The 12,948-nt window shown below is 36.2% G+C and overlaps 1 protein-coding gene across 2 annotated transcripts in view; it reads right to left on the bottom strand.

The window, feature by feature from the left end:
* Nucleotides 1-320: 320 nt before the first annotated feature.
* The window catches only part of LOC113236098 (netrin-B-like), a 236,702-nt gene continuing 224,074 nt past the window's right edge, over nt 321-12,948 (bottom strand). Inside the window, exons 3-7 of one of the 2 annotated variants that reach the window (XM_026472085.1) lie at nt 9,168-9,317; nt 7,797-7,859; nt 3,166-3,240; nt 2,089-2,269; nt 321-899 (exon numbers count right to left, since the gene is read on the bottom strand). In XM_026472085.1, coding sequence (XP_026327870.1) covers nt 749-899; nt 2,089-2,269; nt 3,166-3,240; nt 7,797-7,859; nt 9,168-9,317 — 620 coding nt within the window. In that variant the 3' untranslated portion in view covers nt 321-748. Of the gene's footprint in view, nt 900-2,088; nt 2,270-3,165; nt 3,241-7,789; nt 7,860-9,167; nt 9,318-12,948 lie in introns of both variants that reach the window. The other variant, XM_026472086.1, reaches the window with a different exon arrangement.

Raw genomic sequence — 12,948 nt, 5'->3', positions numbered from 1 at the left:
ATACTTTTTTGACAAATGGTATCATTTAATTCACAACAAGTTGTACTTAAAAACAACGTTAACATGCATGTTCAATATAAAATAACAATTATACAAAAATGCAAGAAATGGAACGAAGCATCATTAGTCTTAGATAATATAAAATATGTTTTTAAATAAATAATTTTCGATAATTTACACGACAACGAAATCCTAGGGAGAACTGAGTTTTTTGGCATATAATCGATGATACACGGATGGACATTGACTATCTTAATACCATTTAACAACTCCAAAAGATATTTATCATATAAAGGTTTTTAATTTAGGTTTTATTTAGGTGTTTATTTAGGTTTATCCAAATTTAATAAAATGAAAGTTATAAGCAGAAACTTACACATTCTTTATTTTTTATCTTTCAGAATAAATTCAAAATTTAATCGACTATTATAATAATTGTACGATGTAGAATGATAAATATCTTTCTGAGTTACAATAGCGTTCGAAATATAATAAATTTATCCGAACAATACGTTACCCCTAAAACCCGACTAGGCATTATTGTAATTCATTATAAAGATAGTACAGCACGGTATATTGGCAGTTATAGTTAATCTACTTACATTTTCACGGAACAAGACGGAATAATTTTAAGATCATTATAACAAGAACACGTATCGACCCGTGAAAATATTCCCACAGGTTTTTGTTGCTTTCTTAACATTGGCTGTTCGCACGGTTCGGTTGGTTGTTTTTTTTTCTGCGTGAGCTAATGGCAGTTGATGGCGCGGCGCTGGAGGCGACGAATGCGTCGGTGCCAGTCGTCACGCCACTCCAGGAGCAAGGTCTTGTCCCCTACTGTTAAGCCTGGAAGCCCGGCCGATGATCCCTCTTTTTCCACTCCTAGGATTAGGTACGACCTGGGAAGTTGAGAAATTTGTTAAACCCTGTACACGGAATGTCGCCATCCTAGTTTTTTACTTTCATACAAAAATAAATATATTTAAAAATATAGATTGCTCTAAACGGCAATAACTCTATGCAAGACGGGAGTAGGAATCGTCGCGGAGCCAAAAGAGGATTGCACTTTTGAACGTAACTAACTATCAAATACAGATTTAAAAATTGTCAGATAGTACAACAAAAACTTAAAAGTTTATTATATTTGGTAAATATATTATGTTTTGTAAAAAGTCATGGAACAAAAGTTGTTGCTTTTGATTGTTAGTATATAGCAACACAAACAGCAGTCGAGTCTAATTTATCTCCTTCTAGCTTCCTCTCACTGTGGCCAAGACACCTTTAGCCGTCAGTAGATCGTCTTGTGAGTCTGTGAGACTGGAAATAAGAAAAGCCACCCCAGTACACCCTTATTTCCTTCTCTCCGTCAGTGTGATGCCTTAGGTCTCACGGCGCAGATATCCCGCATTTGTTTAGCACACTTATACGGTTAGGGCTAGGGCCTGTTACGGTACTTAGGGTGATAGGTACGCACCAAGGGGCGCTGGTGTTCGTCTTGCCCTTCCTTATTAAGTTCATTCCTGTACAGTTTTGTCGACGACCACAGACATACCGACATGCATTAGTCCACAAACTGTATAAACACATTACACAGTCACTCTATTGCGCGTGATCAGGAGCGTGATCGTGCGCGATTACATGTTTGAAATTTTTGAAAGTTTCGAACGACGCCACAAAAAGCCGTCTAAAAACAAAGATCCACAGCAATTATACAGAGAAATTTGTAAGATCTGGTCATTCGGTCTATAGCTCAGTTAGACACTGGTTCAAGTCCAGTCAGATTGTAGTTTTCTTTGTGTTTGTTCGATTTTAGTATTATAATTAATAGCCTCCGTGACCGAATGGTTACATATACAATATATACATTTGTATGACCTATATTTGTTTCTCTCGTGAGTTTGGATGTAATTTGTGCTTGTCTATGAGTGTGTCCATGGCACCCGCGATACAGGGTTTTTCCTAGAGCGGGGCTATGAGTAGGTGCATTATTATTATTATGTTGTTCCAAGAGCGTCCTGTAATTGCAATAAATCATGTAGGTCAAGATGCGAGCACAAACGTGCCTAGTGAACACTCTGTTTCACTCACTTGTTGAGCTTCATCTTAGGGCACTTGCAGGCGAGGTCGTGCGCGCGCACGAAGAGCTGCGTGGTGCCTCTGCGCAGACGGCTGCGCGGCGCGCGCTTGTACACGGCTTGCACGCTCAGCGTCAGCCGCATCCATTCGCCGCCGGTGCCCGCCTCGCGACCTACCACCTTGCCCATTATGACTGAAACGAGGCAATTCCATTAGTATCAAAGAACAGAAGACGACATATAAAATAAATAGAGAGGGCAAACTTCCTTATTTGGCTTCATACAGCACACACAATTTCTGATTGAGGCTATCAGAGCAATGATGGTGTAACCCACATTTTATTTTCTTTTTCGGTAATATCACTTTAAATGGTACTAAAGTACCTACATATTTATTTTATATTTGGATGTGTAATAAATATTTATTTATGTCATAATTACATGCATTCAAATATATTAAATAATTATGTACAGACAGGTGCACATTGACGGATCTTGTTCCGTTGCACTGGAGGCGATATTAGAAACAAAAGTGTATAATTACTTTAGTACTTATCATTTAAATTAATAATGTAGAAAAAAATATACGTATGGTTACACCACTTTTGCGCTGTTAGCTTAAATTTACATTATTTGTAAAGAAGCTGTTTGTCATGGCTATTGATGTTATTTGTTTTACTATTAATTTTACTTTATAATATATTTGTATTCTACAATGTTGTGCGCTTGTGTAAAAACTATAAACATGTCAAAAGAGAAAATGATTTTTTTTTATAACATTAAACGACGGGACGAACATGTTGTGCACCTGATGATAAGCTACACGCCTGTTCTTAACAGTTACAGTGCTACTCAGAGCTTTAAATTGCAAAGATCTGAGGGGCACTACAGGGGGGACATGAGTTGACAAGTCCCATGTGCCTGTAATTACACCAATTTTTTGTCCACCAAAATTTTCGTTAAATATTTTATCATTTAACAAAAATTTTATAAGATTTAAGTAATGCATTTGTCTTAATTTTACCTGAAGAGAAATAGGTCAGTTAATATATGATTGTAGAATTACAGAATATAAAAAGTGCATTATTACCGTAGTCTCGGCTGCAGTACTTGTGGAGGTTTAGAGTGCGTGCGCCCGCGCGGCACCGGCCGCACTGATCCGCTGCTGCACGGAAACATTATGCGTCAGGTGGGTGTTCTAACGATTCGAAGTGCGTTTTTAGACACGCGATAACTCTGTGATGCGACGGACGACAACTACACATGCGACGCGATTTAAAATGAATGTTTCGTAGAATATTTATGGTAGTCGCGTTGCAATATGCACGTATAAAAACGCACTATCCAGTTTGATTTTTTTAATAGTAATTAATGGCAAATAATGTAATAGAATATTAAGTTAGTGAGTGGATATCACAAACAATCATCATCAAAACATTAGAAAGTGTTATTTAAAATTAAAGATTATAATTAACTGTAACTAAGATTCAAATCTGTTAATTAACGAAGATATTTATGCAGAATTATTTGTAAAGCAATCTGGACTATATTACTAGAATCATAAACAACAACTTTAGTTCCATGACTTAAACAATTCATCAAGTTTACTTTCGTACAAAAATAAAAATATTTATACAGAACGTTAAAAACGTGATAACCGCGGAAGAAGAAAAAAACAATAGAAGTGCTATATGCATAGTAGATAAGCCTCGATTACTGTCAGAACCGCTGTTGTCAAAACTCACACATATCTTTATAATGATTGGTCGTGGTTCCTATTTAAAAATAAATAAGAAATCCTTTGTTCGTATAATTAAAATTTTAATCGGTTGGCATACCGTTGAAAGTTCAATAACATCAATACCTATTTTTGCAAGTTACGACGTAATGTCCTGTCATCTAGCGATTAATAACTGAACAATAACGAAATCAAGATGTTTATTTAGTTCTCCAAAAACGAAGCGACCATATTGCAGCGGCATAAGGTTTTATTTTCGTTACTTGGACCGTTACTTCTAACAAAACAATGATTAAGATCGGCGGAAAATTTATTAAAATTAAATAAAATAAAACTTAATCATGATAATTTTTGCACTACTAGCGAAAAATTCATTTTGCTGCGATTTTCATGGTTTTGCGCGAGATAATTGACACGACCATAACTTACAAAGCGAAATTGGCGGACTGACTTCAAGTTTGCGGATCTCCGCGAACTATTCGCATGCGTGATATGCAAACTTAGCACTTTAACTGTATTTATTGTTCTGTGGTGATAACTCTGCCCAGGGTGGGGGTCGTGTCTGCTAGGATGCTCGCAAGTTTGATTTTACCTTAGGGTCGAAACCATCGAAAAACAAAACTGCGAATTGCTTCGATGCGATTTCGTGTGGCAAGCATCTCACTGCTACGTTTCGGGTAACCATTCCTTTGACAATCGTCAATCATACTGAACCTATTTTTCAGACTACGTAGCGACATGAAGCGTAAAAAGAGTGTTGCATAGATAAGAAAGTACAGGAAAAAAACACAAATAAGCAATTCGCAAATTCTTGCAAGCCGTCGTGTGTGCACGTAGATTTTGCAATGCGACGTCCCATCGCACTTTTGTGTTTCGACCCTAGCCTTACAATGAAATACAGATTTAAAATGTGTCAGATAGTACATAAAAAAAATTGAAAGTTTATTTTTATTATTGACATTTTTGTTATGAACTAAGTCCACTAGTTTTATAATGATTATTATTTATACAAAGATCGAACACACAGAAAAATTTTATCTTCAACCCGATGGGACTTGAACCTTTGTGGGTTCCACGCTGTACCGTAGTTAAGCTACTGGTCAAGTTATCGAGTTGTCTAAATTCTCCAGTGTTTCTGTTATAGATCTTTGTACTGGATTTTTCGGCATTCAGCACCGCTAGTGACATCTAGTGAGAGATCTTAGAACCTTCTCACCGCAGCCGGTACCTTTTCAGGTGCCAAAAGCTAAAGTTGATGTCGCTTTTTGATGATATTATTTGTTATTGATTGATATACGTTTTGTAAAAAGTCATGGAAAAAATGGTTATTTATGATATTAACAATATAGTTCTAGAGGTTATTAGTATTTTAAGTATAGCCCTATATACGTATCCAATGGCATTTAAGTTGAAGACGAGATTAGAGTCATACAAACAATTTCACAACTAAATGTGTTCTGTAGAGCTTTACAAGGTGTAACATAAGTTTCAGACATACTAATATCGTGATACAAAATACAAAATAATTTATTTTACAAATGAACTTGTGCAGGTACATTACAATTTAGTTACGACAAAGAACCAGGTAACACAACTCAATTGTAGCGTATATCGCGTACAGAGAATTTCCTATGATTCCTGCACTAGGCAAAGCCTGTCTCGCAGGTAATCGATAAAAACATTGTTACTGTTAATTTATTTTGTATTTTGATAACAAATAACTTAAGCAAAAAACTATTATCGAATTCGCGAAAAAAATCACACCCTTGATCTAATAATGTCACATCAGCAAACTGACAAGTTTTCAGAAAAGAGGTTTAAAAATTCTACGATCAAAAATATTGATGAATCGGTTCTATTGCGCGGGTCGAGCGACAGGGACACAGATTTTTTTACAAACGTAATTAAATCCAAATGAGAAATGTATACTAAAAATTGGTGTACGTAAAGTACCTGTTCAATACAATGGTTATCAATTTTTTTCCTATCGTGAAAATTTTTAGGTGAATTTTAGGGAAATTTTGTTTTCACACCATATAATAGTAATAAGTGCATATCCTCAATTTTACTATATATCCTTTTCAAAATGATTGATTCAACACTGTTATGCCGAATCAACAAAAGCCATATGAGGTAGTGTCGACTCATAAATAGGACAGTTATAAAACTTTACATATACATTATTCGTTTCATGTACTTCGTATTATTTTTATGACTTTCATGTCTTTTTAACCGACTTCAAAAAAGGAGGAGGTTCTCAATTCGACTGTATGTTCTTTTTTTTGTATGTATGTTACGCGATAACTCCGGTATTTGTAAACCGATTTTCATGATTCTTTTTTGTTGGAAAGGGGGTATTTCCATAGTGGTCCCATTTCATTTTGAAGAAAATCATCAAAGGGTGGCTGTTCTTGCATGAAGATTCATTTTTATAAATAGCGCCTAACTTTAATTTAGGAGCAACGACTTTTAGCAATTATTTAGTTGATTTTGCTATTTCTCCAAATCAAGGCGTTTTTCTCTCGATATACTTTGAGTAGTGTCGTAGTGAGAACCTATTTTTATTATCTCCAGTATCAAGTCGTGTATAGTGGCGAACTAGGGGATATGTCAATGAAACTTAGCAAATAGACGTAATTCCACGTACTTTTGAGGTCGGTTTTTTTAGTACTCTGTACTGAGATTATTGTCTGTCCAAGTTGCTGTGTCACTCAGAGCTTTAAATCGTGAAGATCCGAGAGGCCATGCATTGCGCCCGTCACTCGGAGACTTAAGTTGAGAAATCCTTTCTCTTGTTCTTTCTAGCCATTCTCAATCAAATCGGTGTAGGCCTCCATCAGTTTTTGCCACTACTCTTGGTTCTGTGCCACCTGTATCCAATTCAATCCCGCTAATTCCTTTATGTCATCCTTCCAACGCATCTGCGGTCTCCTTCTGGGGCGTTTTTATCCTCACGGTCGCCATCCGAGGACCGCCGGTTCGTTACGCATTTGGTGTCATCTGAGACTCGGCTTTCCTGTCTGAGACACGTATTTGTTTTGCGGTCTTTGAGTGTAATTCCCACCAGTTCCCTCTCTAATGCGCAAATTGCGTAGCTAATGTTTTTGTCGTAAATTTTTTAAACATTTTTTGCATATACTTTTTTGTGGGAATTTGGCTAAACCTTTTGTTACACATTGCAAAAGCAATTGACCTACCATTAGAAATAAATTAGCGAAATTTCATAAATAAATAAGTAAATACATTTAAACAAATTGAACCTTAATAACTCGTAATTAAAAGCAAACTGTATTGAAACAATCTTAATGAGATTGCAAAACGGAAATACGTAAACGTAAATTTAACTCACAAATGAACTAATTTATAATAATATAATACACAAATTCAAACGAGAATCTGTTTCATTAACGAACGCTACATAATGAATGTAAATTATTTTAATTGAAATACAGTTACCTCGCTGCCCAGCACATTTCAACAGATAACATGATTGTGAATATGGTAATGATGGAAAAGAAGCCTACAAATAAATTATCAATTAAATCAAACAACTAGAAATTAATATTTTAATGTGCAAATAATAATAACGAGTGGCTGTACGTATTTAGACAAAATTTTCATTTTTAATGGAATCATTATCAGTTTTTTGTTTTTGTTATAAAGAATAAACCGATGACCAAGTTAAGAACTTTACAGCCACTCTTTAGAAAATGCTCGATCACGTTTCTTAATTTATAAAACATTATCATTTTTCTACGTATTTCAATGTTCTTACTTGAATGAATACATAAATTGTTACCTTTTTACATTCTAAAAGAGATTTGAATTCATTTGTTGATTGTTTCCTTTTTTTTAGAAGCCAATAAAATTCTTGGACAATAATCAACTGATTATAGTTGTAACTAGTTGAGAGACGAACGTGATAGAGCACCAATCATGCGGTGTTGTGGGATGAGAGTGCATGAAGTCCACTTACTACTTACCGCGGCCCGGCTCGCCCTCCATCGCTTCTATAGCCTGCACAGCTGTCACCACCCGAGGAATACCTGACACATAAGTAGAAAATTATATTAATAAAGTTTTTTTTTTATAAAAACTACACATTTGACCGCCATCTCACATGATGGAAAGTCGATGAGGTCGACGATGGAGCATGCGCACCTAAATAAAACTAATTCATTTTCGCCGTTGATCACTCTTTCATATTTTCCACACTCAGGTCATCTCATATTTGATTCTTTGCTTCGGAACCTATCCGCGTACAACGGTATAAATATCTTTTTTCCATCGTATCGGGAAGCATGCGTTCTATTTCTATCATTGAATAAGAACTTGTAGCTTTATGTATAAAAAAAGTACGAAATAAAAGTAATATATTATTTTTTCATGTGTTAAATGTGTTTTTAACCGACTTCAAAAAAGGAGGAGGTTCTCAATTCGACTGTATGTTCTTTTTTTTTTTGTATGTATGTTACGCGATAACTCCGGTATTTGTGAACCGATTTTCATGATTCTTTTTTTGTTGGAAAGGGGGTACTTCCATAGTGGTCCTATTTAATTTTGAAGGAAATCATCCACCTCTAAGGGTGGCTGTTCACGCATGAAGATTCATTTTTATAAATAGCGCCTAACTTTAATTTAGGAGCAATTACTTTTAGCAATTATTTAGTTGATTTTGCTATTTCTCCAATTCAAGGCGTTTTTCCCTCGATATACTTTGAGTAGTGTCGTAGGGAGAACCTATTTTTATTATCTCCAGTATCAAGTCCTGTATAGTGGCGAACTAGGGGATATTTCAATGAAACTTAGCAAATAGACGTAATTCCACGTACTTTTGAGGTCGGCTTTTTTAGTACTCTGTACTGAGATTATTCAGTTTCTTAAACATACTTTTTGTACTCGTTTTTTTTTGTATTAGTAATAGTAAAATTTAATTTAATAAAAAAGTAAATGTTAAAATAAAATAATTTCGCAAAAAACATTTAGCGGAAATTGGATTAGATAACTTTCAGTACTGAAAAATTGGGTGGTTTGCATTAATATTAGATATAATTGATTGATGATGTTACCATCTCAGTTAGCCGTGACCATGGGGCATGTAGAAGTCCGAAATGTTGGTTTCATTTCCTATTGAAAATGAAAATAATAACGTTCTCTGTCTTTACTCCCAAAAGCAAATCCCAAAACTGAAGTTGAACTTTTAATTCTGCACGGCTGTGACTGGGCCAGCAATTTTTACCATTGTTCTAAATGTTAACTTTATATGTCAAATACTTTCGGAGAAAATCATCTGTCAATCAACAGACAGGCAGACTTCGAAATTGTTTTATAATAAGTTTTTCTTTTCGACTTACGTATGCAGGGTGCGATGTGGCTTCGACTCTGCTGGTAGCCTTTCGCGCAGCGGTTGCAGGTGGTGCCGGTGACGCCGTCCTTGCATGGGCACTGCCCCGATGTCTGGTTGCAGGTCTTCCCACTCGCTCCTACTGGATGGCAGTCGCATGCTGTAGGACAGAGATAGATTCGATTAGAGATTCAAACTAAAAGGATAAATTAAGGATAAAATTAAAATCTATATAAAAGGATAAGTTTAATTATCACTAAGTAAAGGTTTCTAATTGCAAAATGACGAAATTGTCAACTTTAGGGAAGCTGGCAAAATTTTTGTCATATTTAGCACCAGGCAAATTTCATACATGGCATTGTTTTTTGTTAACATTTTGACAGGCATCTAAAAATTACTTTTGAAGTTAGTTACTTTATGATTATAATAACGCACACACACTCAACATAGCCCCGCACTAGGGAAACCCTGTGTCGCGGGTGCCATGGACACCACATAGACAACCACAAATAACACTCAAACTCACGAGTGAAATAAATGTAGGCCATACACATATTTCTCCCAGTCTGGGAATCGAACCCAGGACCTCTGCATGGCAGTCCAGCATGGTAACCGTTCGGCCACGGAGGCAGTTAAAGGTACGGTATGACTTTGTCGTTCACTAAATATTTCAGATAGGTTTTGTTTTTTTATCAAACAAGTCGTGCGCCTGGTGAAAAACGACACGCCTGTAAATAACAGATGCAGTGCCACTCAGAGCTTTAAATAGCAAAGATGTAAGGGGCACTCCCACTGCGCCCGTCACCCTGAGACATAAGTTGATGAGTGCCTTGTGTCTGTAATTTCACCAGCACCCTCACCCTTCAACACCGGAACACAGTAATGCTGACATTACTGCTTGGCGGCAGAAATAGATAAGTGGCAGTACGTAAGGTCCAGGATTATTGCATTTTTTTTCGGAGGCATGCACATATCAAAAGTAAAATAAATGGTTGAACGGGGTATAGGTCACAGAATGAACTAGCAGACCGTACGAATTTTTGGATGTGCTTGTTGCGGATCTGTGTTTTTGGTTTTTAACGACTATTAAAAGAAGAATATTGGTCTTAAAAGTTTCGTGTTATACTTCTTCCGAATTTCAACGAAATTACACTCTGCAAAGCCACGTAGTGACTGGCATGTGACAGCTTTAAGGAAAGATATATGCGTCTACCCTCTTTCACTGTCGACGACTACCCTCATCTCGTCTTCTTGCGGCAAAGTCATGGAGTAATAATTAACTTGTTCTAGTAAGAGAGGAGAATTCAAAGTAAGCTACAATGCTGGGTAATACTGATGATTTACACTAAAGTTTTTTTCTTATTTTATTTTATTTTAAAGGTACTCAAACAGAATGTAATCATCACATGGTAACAGATACAGTTTGATACATTGATAGCCTAGACCATATTCCAAAAACAGTGAACACAGCACACAGCGCAGCATTAATTTGGCATTAAAATTAATTTGGCTTAAAAGATCGGGACAATCCACCATAGAATGTATGATTTTATGTAAGTAAATGAGTTCATTAACATCTCGCCTTTTTACCAATAACGGTACCTTAAAGTACTCAACCCTATTAGCATACGATTGCAGACTTCGCAGTAAACCGAACCTAACACAAACTAAGAAATGAAACTATTTTTCCGGATTTAAATCGCGTATATTTGTTTTTTGAAACAAACCGCAAACTTTTTTCAAACAAAGATTTGCCCACGGTAGCTAACTGGCTAGGATGGTGATGGGAATTACCATTGAGGTACCTATCTGTATGGGTTTTCTTTCGAAATACAGTATGGCCTAAGGTGTTATTAGGATTTCTTTCTTTGTTTCAGAGAGCATATGGTGTCTGCGACAGTAATCATCTGGCGGGGGAACTTCAGCATATAAAGCAAGTCCTATACATGCGAATAAGTTGAGGATTCCACGCCAATGCCGCAGATCTCGTGTGAAGCCACCAACAGTCGAGCGAAGACCTGCCATTTAACCTTACGTGAGAGGTGTTACAGACAAGATCGGAAGAGTCCTCAGGCGTGCATCTATCAAGACCTATTTCAAGCCCCTGAGGAAGATTTCTCAGTTTCTCAGACCCGTGAAATGTAACATCCCCTTACAGGATGCAGGAGTTTAAAAGCTTGACTGTGAGTGCGGTCTCTCTTATATTGGAGAAACAAAGCGAAGTATTTGTACCCGCGTCAAAGAACATATAGCTGATGTCAAACACCGTCGCGTAAACAAGTCTGCAGTCTGCGAGCATGTCATGGATAAACCTACACATTCAATGAAGTTTGACAAACCCCAGGTCCTTGCAAAAGAAGTCCGTTATCTGCCCAGGATGCTGTGAGAGGCCATTGAAATTAAAAAACATCCTAATTTCAACAGGAAAGATGGTTTCTCCGTACCACCAGTTTGGGATCCAGTATTTCCTCTAATGAAAAATCCCAAACAGACATAAGACTGCAGTACTAATTAATATGTTTTAGTTTATTCTAATTTCTATTAATAATTAATAATAAATTAAACTTAATAAAAATTCATTCAATAAAATAATTTGTAAAACTTAATGTAGCGTAAATTGGAATGTTTTCTTTGTAAAATTAAAAATAAGGTATTTAATTAATAACTATTGTAACTATAGTGAAAAAATAGGGTGGTTTGCATTAATATTAGACATAACTGGTTGAAGACTGTACCACCTCAGTCAACCGTGACCAAGGGACCTGTAAAGGGCCCGAAACGTCGGTTTGTTTGAAAAAACAAATATACGCGATTTAAATCCGGAATAGTTTCATTTCCTATGTATAACAATCGCGAAAACCTAAGAACTCGATACTAACACAAACTGATCTCAAAAATGATTTTTGAACTCGTTCAACACTTTGCGAGTGAACATTATAGAATGGTGACCAAATTACAGAAGCGTATTCCAAAATTGGCCTACCTAAAGCATAATAAAGTCGGAATAAGGTTAAAAGCTTTAACGTTAAAGATTAAATTAATTTAATTATAATAATTACAGTACACGACAGCAATAGATTATTCCCTTCTAAAGCTCTATTTCAAACAAATCAACAAAGTAATCTAATTCTTAGGTTTCGCGCCTGTTATTGCAAATCGAGTATATATAGATGAGCGTACCGGGCGCGCGGACGAGTCCTAGGGGCCAAAAGCGCTAATTGTCAAAGGAAAAATCAAAACTAAACCACAAACGAAACGTTGGTAATGTGACACGTTGCGTATATTTCGTATCGCGCTAACTGTCAAAATAAAAACCAATGCTAAACCAAAAACGAAACGTTGCCAATATGACACGATGCGCACATTTGCTATGGCGCTACAGAGGAATTTAAATGTTTTCGCCTAGTAAATATAATTCAAATTCGCCATTCATATACGTGAAAGGGGAAAACTTGCGCGTCAAGTCACTGGGCGCTCGATTACTATCAGAACCGCTGTCGTCAAAACTCACACAATCATAGTTTGAAACACTATGAAATACAATGATTGGTCGTATGCAGTTAATATAAAAAGAAATAACAAATTATGGACTGCTAATATAATTCAAAAATTACCGTGTTGGCATATCGTTGAAAGTTAAATACCTGCTATTGCAAGTTACGACGTTTTGATTTTATATATTCACATTTCAATCAATGTGCTGTCATCTAGCGATCAATAGCTGAACGACGACGAATTCGAGTTCACTTATTTCTCAAAAAAAGCAGCTATATGGCAGCAGTATAAGGTTT

This window comes from Hyposmocoma kahamanoa, unplaced genomic scaffold, assembly GCF_003589595.1.
Source record: "Hyposmocoma kahamanoa isolate Upper Pololo Valley unplaced genomic scaffold, ASM358959v1 89, whole genome shotgun sequence".
In the NCBI taxonomy this organism is placed as follows: Eukaryota; Metazoa; Arthropoda; class Insecta; order Lepidoptera; family Cosmopterigidae; genus Hyposmocoma; species Hyposmocoma kahamanoa.
This window is presented reverse-complemented; position numbering and strand designations above follow the sequence as displayed.